The sequence below is a fragment of the Coregonus lavaretus genome (genome assembly GCF_964263955.1).
Source record: "Coregonus lavaretus genome assembly, contig: HAP1_SCAFFOLD_54, whole genome shotgun sequence".
NCBI lineage: Eukaryota > Metazoa > Chordata > Actinopteri > Salmoniformes > Salmonidae > Coregonus > Coregonus lavaretus.
In genome coordinates this window covers 3,148,884-3,155,910 of record NW_028158385.1, presented here as the reverse complement: position 1 = coordinate 3,155,910, position 7,027 = coordinate 3,148,884, and the positions used below count along the sequence as shown (strand labels likewise).

The following is a 7,027-nucleotide window of genomic DNA, read 5'->3' as shown; positions in this document are numbered from 1 at the left end:
CATGTAATTACACTGTAATAAGGACCCCATAAAAGGAAGTGTTACCGGCATCTCTTCTTTATGTATACGTTGATGTGCTTTAAGAAACCCTCGAGCACCCCTGTGGAAATCAAATTAGCATTATAACAATCCCCATCAAAATCTGTCTGTTTAAGCTAGAGATGTATTTTTTGCATGGGCTGCGTCTCAATCCACCACATCCTCTGAGGTCGGCCTTCCTCATCTGCGGTGGAAGAACTACAGTGTTGTTGTTCTTTGAAAATGATTAGCAATATCATCCCCCACTCACTATCACAAGGGTTAGCAAATGTCAGGGTCAATTCCATTTCAATAACAGTCAATTCACAAAGTAACCCAAATTCCAATTCCACATTTTCCTCATTAATTTACAGATGGATACACTGCTGATTGGCAATGATGTTTAGATATCCTGTGGCATTCAAAAGTTGCTGCTCTTTTATCAAGAGAACCAATATGTGCCATGAAAACACACCATCACCACCAGCCTGAAACACTGACACACAGCATGGATGCATGTACTCATGTTTATTTTTTTTCATACCCTAGTCCTTCCATCAGTACGAAACTCATCAAATCAGGCAATGGTTTTCAAATTCTCCATAGCCCACTGCAACTGCAGTTTCTTGCTGAAAGCTAATGGGGATCTATAAGAAATACACAAAAACTACATCATTAAGGATCATAGCGTTCAGTCAATGTCATGGAAATAGCTGGTGTCCATAATGTTTTGTACACACAGTGTATGTTGTGTCTAACAGCTCATTCCCACAGAAAACTGCAGAAGGAATCAGTACCACCCAGTCAACCATCAGACTCCATTGTGAGACGCCTCAAAGAGGATATTCAACCCTAAGGGCAAATCCAAGGTCATCTCAATATCTTTACAGTAGACGCTATCTAAGCACAGCAAAACTGACATGGTGAACACTGATCAGTAAAGTAAAGAGATGCTAACATTCTATAACGCTCCCTTTCCTCTGCACAGTTCTCTCACAGTGAGAAACAATAGGATTACAATAGAGTGTTCTACGCTTTCTTCATTTGATCCAATTAACTGTTACCACTTATTTTATGAGATGAGAATTAAGTGGAGTGACTAATCTTAGCTGGTCTGAGAGAACTGATGAGGATTTCACCTTTATACATTGGTGTCGTTTTAAATGGCCCAATCTGTAGAATCTCGTCTCACAGTCAGTGCAGTGATGAGGCTTCTCTCCAGTTTGTATCCGTTGGTGTGTTTTTAAGTGGTCCAGTCGAGAGAAACTCTTTCCACAGTCAGAGCAGGAGTAAGGCTTCTCTCCTGTGTGTATAAGTTCATGTTGTTTTAACTTGCCCAGTTGAGAGAAACTCACCTCAGTCAGAGCAGAAGTAAGGCTTCTCTCCTTTGTGTTTACCTTGGTGTCTTTTTAAGGTGCCCATTTGAGAGAAACTCTTTCCACAGTCTGAGCAGGAGTAAGGCTGCTCTCCTGTGTGTGTTCTCTGATGAACTTTTAGCTCAGTTGATGTTGTGAAGCATTTAACACACTCAGAGCAGGAGTAAGCCTTCTCTCTTGTATGTATACGTTCATGTGTTTTTAAGTAGTCCAGTCGAGAGAAACTCTTTCCACAGTCAGAGCAGGAGTAAGGCTTCTCTCCTGTGTGTGTTCTCTGATGAACTTTTAGCTCAGTTGATGTTGTGAAGCATTTAACACACTCAGAGCAGGAGTAAGCCTTCTCTCCTGTATGTATACGTTCATGTCTTTTTAAGTGGTCCAGTCGAGAGAAACTCTTTCCACAGTCAGGGCAGGAGTAAGGATTCTCTCCTGTATGTATACGTTCATGTCTTTTTAAGTGGCCCAGTCGAGAGAAACTCTTCCCACAGTCAGAGCAGGAGTAAGACTTCTCTCCTGTGTGCACTCTCTGATGAATTGTCAGAGCCTTTGATGTTGTGAAATTCTTCCCACAGTCAGTACAGGAAACCAGATTCTCTCCTGTGTGTATTTTTAGGTGTATTTTTAACTTTGATAGATTTGAGAAACTCTCCTCACAATGTGGGCAGTGGTGAGACCTCTTAGCTCTGTGATCTTTCTGCTGTTGCTCTCTGGATGTAGAGAATGTCTCAACATGGTCTCCTGTGTGAACAACATCAGAAGAACCAGTCAGTTGGTGTGATATACATGTCAATCAAATGTATTTTATGAAGCCCTTTTTACATCAGAAGTTGTCACAAAGTGCTTTATAGAAACCCAGCCTAAAACCCCCAAAGAGCAAGCAATGCAGATGTAGAAGCCATATCATCCTCCACTCACTATCACAAGGGTTAGTGTCATCCTCCACTCACTATCACAAGGGTTAGTAACTACACAGACTCATTTAATAGAACTTTAAAACATTGGCAGTTTGTCTACTTGACTTCTTTAGTCTACTCTCTGAGCACTCCAGATAGCCCAGTGAATAAAACACATGCTGGCAATACTGGTGTAAAACCATGCAAGGGTCAGTAGCATGAAATAATATTTATCTTCTCATTGAAACAGTTCATCATGAAACAGTTCTACTGTAACTTTTCATGCACATTGGGAAGTTGGAATGAATAACACAAACTTAGTTAGATAGAACCTGCTCTTACCATGAGAAACAGATTTCCCAATCTTCTCCTCCTCTTCTTCATCTTTAATGATGACATTCAACTCCAGTGTTTGACTGCAGTCTTCCAGCTTCACTGATGCCATCTCTGGATCCTGCTTAGCAAACTGGGCTCCACTGTCACAATCAGGACCCAGTGACTGTAGGTTTGGACTCAGTGTGGAAGGAGAGAGGCAGGTTGGGTTTGTCCTCACTATTGATGTTACCGGCCTCAGATTTAATTTTAGTCGTCCTGTAGTAACAATGAGAAACAGACACAAAAAGTTATTGTCTCGACAGTTCTGGCACTTTCTTTATTCTCTAAAAATATATTATATTTATTCTTGTTAAATTATCTACTTCAGTGCTCGACTTGGACTGAAATAGGTGCCGGTACTCATTTTGGGTGCAGATACTGTTTATATTTAGGTGCAGGAGCTCCACAATACTGTTGAGCTAACATTCTATAAGAGGAACAGGAGCTCAAGCACTAGATATTTGAGGTGCCGGTACTTAACCTATAGCAGATTCTTCCCAAATCCACATACAGTACCAGTCAAAAGTTTTAGAACACCTACTCATTCCAGGGGTTTTCTTTATTTCTTTCATATAGTACCAGTCAAAAGTTGGCATTATCTCTACCAACTTCATGAGGTATTCACCTGGAATACATTTCAATTAACAGGTGTGCCTTGTTAAACGTTCATTTGTGGAATTTCTTAATGCGCTTGAGCCAATCACTTGTCTTGTGACAAGGTAGGGGTGGTATACAGAAGATATGCCTATTTGGTAAAAGACCAAGTCCATATTATTGCAAGAACAGCTCAAATAAGCAAAGAGAAACAACAGTCCATCATTACTTTAAGATTCTTCAAGTGCAGTCGCAAAAACCATCAAGCGCATTGATGAAACTGGCTCTCATTGAGGACCGCCACTGGAAAGGAAGACCCAGAGTTACCTCTGCTGCAGAGGATAAGTTCATTAGAGTTACCAGCCTCAGAAATTGCAGCCCAAATAAATACTTCAGAGTTCAAGTAACAGACACATCTCAACATCAACTGTTCAGAGGAGACTGCGTGAATCAGGCCTTCATGGTCGAATTGCTGGAAGGAAACCACAACTAAAGGACACCAATAAGAAGAAGACTTGCTTGGGCCAAACAACATGAGCAATGGACATTAGACCGGTGGGAATCTGTCCTTTGGTCTGATGTGTCCAAATTTGAGATTTTTGGTTCCAACCGCAGTGTCTTTGTGACACACAGAGTAGGTGAACAGATGATCTCTACATGTGTGCTTCCCACCGTGAAGCATGGAGGAGGAGGTGTGATGGTGCTTTGCTGGTGATTTATTTAGAATTCAAGGCACACTTAACCAGCATGGCTACCACAGCAGTCTGCAGCGATACACCATCCCATCTGGTTTGGGCTTAGTGGGATTATTTGTTTTTCAACAGGACAATGACCCAACACACCTACAGGCTGTGTAAGGGCTATTTGACCAAGAAGGAGAGTGATGGAGTGCTGCATCAGATGACCTGGCCTCCACAATCAACCGACCTCAACCCAATTGAGATGGTTTGGGATGAGTTGGACCGCAGAGTGAAGGAAAAGCAGCCAACAAGTGCTCAATATGTGTGTGAACTTCTTCAAGACTGTTGGAAAAGCATTCCAGGTGAAGCTGGTTGAGAGAATGCCAAGAGTGTGCAAATCTGTCATCAAGGCAAAGGGTGGCTACTGAAGAATCTAAAATCTAAAATATATTTTGATTTGTTTAACACTTTTGTTGGTTACTACATGATTCCATATGTGTTATTTTATAGTTTAGATGTCTTCACTATTATTCTACAATGTAGAAAATAGCAAAAAAATTAAGAAAAACCCTTGAATGAGTAGGTGTGTCCAAACTTTTGACTGGTGCTGTATATTTGCCACTGCTTGACAAAAAAATATATAACTTATAGTTAGATAGAACCTGCTCTTACCATGAGAAACAGATTTCCCAATCTTCTCCTCCTCTTCTTCATCTTTAATGTTGACATTCAGCTCCAGTGTTTGACTGCAGTCTTCCAGCTTCACTGATGCCATCTCTGGATCCTGCTTAGCAAACTGGGCTCCACTATCACAATCAGGACCCACTGACTGTAGGTTTGGACTCAGTGTGGAAGGAGAGAGGCAGGCTGGGTTTGTCCTCACTGTTGATGTTACCGGACTCAGACTTAATTCTAGTCGTCCTGTATTAATAAAGAGAAACAGACACAAAAGTTAGTCTTGACAGTTCTGGCACTTTCTTTATTCTCTAAAAATATATTACGTTTCTTCTTGTTAAATTATCTAATTCAGTGCTTGACTTGGACTGAAATAGGTGCCGGTACTGTTTATATTTAGGTGCAGGAGCTCCACAATACTGTTGAGCTAACATTCTATAAGAGGAACATGAGCTCAAGCACTAGATATTTGAGGTGCCGGTACTTAACCTAACCACCTACTCATTCAAGTGGTTCTTTATTTTTACTATTTTCTACATTGTATAATAATAGTGAAAACATCACAACTATGAAATAACACATATGGAATCATGTAGTAACCAAAAAAAGTGTTAAACAAATCAAAATATATATTTTATATTTGAAAATCTTCAAAGTAAGCAACCTTTGCCTTGATGACAGCTTTGCACACTCTTGGCATTCTCTCTACCAGCTTCATGTGGTATTCACCTGTAATGCATTTCAATTAACAGGTGTGCCTTGTTAAAAGTTCATTTGTGGAATTTCTTAATGTGCTTGAGCCAATCAGTTGAGTAGTGACATGGTAGGGGTGGTATCCAGAAGATATGCCTATTTGGTAAAAGACCAATTCCATATTATTGCAAGAACAGCTCAAATAAGCAAAGAGAAACAACAGTCCATCATTACTTTAAGATTCTTCAAGTGCAGTCGCAAAAACCATCAAGCGCATTGATGAAACTGGCTCTCATGAGAACCGCCACAGGAAAGGAAGACCCTGAGTTACCTCAGCAGCAGAGGATAAGTTCATTAGAGTTACCAGCCTCAGAAATTCCAGCCCAAATAATTGCTTCACAGAGTTCAAGTAACAGACACATCTCAACATCAACTGTTCAGAGGAGACTGCGTGAATCAGGCCTTCATGGTGGAATTGCTGCAAGGAAACCACTACTAAAGGACACCAACAAGACGAAGAGACTTACTTGGGCCAAAAAACATGAACAATGGACATTAGACCGGTGGAAATCTGTCCTTTGGTCTGATGTGTCCAAATTTGAGATTTTTGGTTCCAACCGCAGTGTCTTTGTGAGACGCAGAGTAGGTGAACGGATGATATCTACATGTGTGGTTCCCACCATGAAGCATGGAGGAGGAGGTGTTACGGTGCTTTTCTGGTGATTTATTTAGAATTCAAAAGGCGCACTTAACCAGCATGGCTACCACAGCATTCTGCAGCGATACGCCATCCCATCTGGTTTGCTATTAGTGGGATTATCATTTGTTTTTCAACAGGACAATGACCCAACACACCTCCAGACTGTGTAAGGGCTATTTGACCAAGAAGGAGAGTGATGGAGTGCTGCATCAGATGACCTGGCCTCCACAATCAACCGACCTCAACCCAATTGAGATGGTTTGGGATGAGTTGGACCACAGAGTGAAGGAAAAGCAGCCAACAAGTGCTATGCTGTGAACTTCTTCAAGACTGTTGGAAAAGCATTCCAGGTGAAGCTGGTTGAGAGAATGGCAAGAGTGTGCAAATCTGTCATCAAGGCAAAAATCTAAAATATATTTTGATTTGTTTAACACTTATGGTTACTACATGATTCCATGTGTTATTTTATAGTTTAGATGGCTTCACTATTATTCTACAATGTAGAAAATTGTAAAAATTAAGAAAAACCCTTAAATGAGTAGGTGTGTCCAAACGTTTGACTGGTGCTGTATATTTGCCACTGCTTGACAAAAAAAAAAGAACTTATAGTTCGATAGAACCTGCTCTTACCATGAGAAACAGATTTCCCAATCTTCTCCTCCTCTTCTTCATCTTTAATGTTGACATTCAGCTCCAATGTTTGACTGCAGTCTTCCAGCTTCACTGATGCCATCTCTGGATCCTGCAGTGCAAACTGGGCTCCACTGTCACAATCAGGACCCAGTGACTGTAGGTTTGGACTCACTATTGATGTTACCGGCCTCAGACTTCAATCGGAGTCGTCCAGTAGTAATAAAGAGAAACGGACACAAAAGTTAGTCTTGACAGTTCTGGCACTTTGTTTATTCTCTAAAAATATATTAGATCAGGTAGCTAAGCATTGACAACAAACCATTTATTAATTTCACATTAGACACTTTAAATTAAACAACGTAAGTGCACTTAACCTATAGTAGATTTCAG

At 40.7% G+C, this 7,027-nt stretch overlaps 1 protein-coding gene across 1 annotated transcript; it reads right to left on the bottom strand.

The window, feature by feature from the left end:
- Positions 1–532: 532 nt before the first annotated feature.
- Positions 533–6,825, bottom strand: LOC311124072 (uncharacterized protein). Its single transcript, XM_084198289.1, has 4 exons — positions 6,635–6,825; positions 4,609–4,857; positions 2,630–2,878; positions 533–2,132 (listed from the first exon to the last, which is right to left on the bottom strand). The coding sequence occupies exons 1-4, from the start codon at positions 6,735–6,737 to the stop codon at positions 1,375–1,377; spliced, it is 1,359 nt and encodes a 452-aa protein (XP_084054415.1). The 5' UTR covers positions 6,738–6,825; the 3' UTR covers positions 533–1,374.
- Between the last annotated feature and the right edge of the window lie 202 nt (positions 6,826–7,027).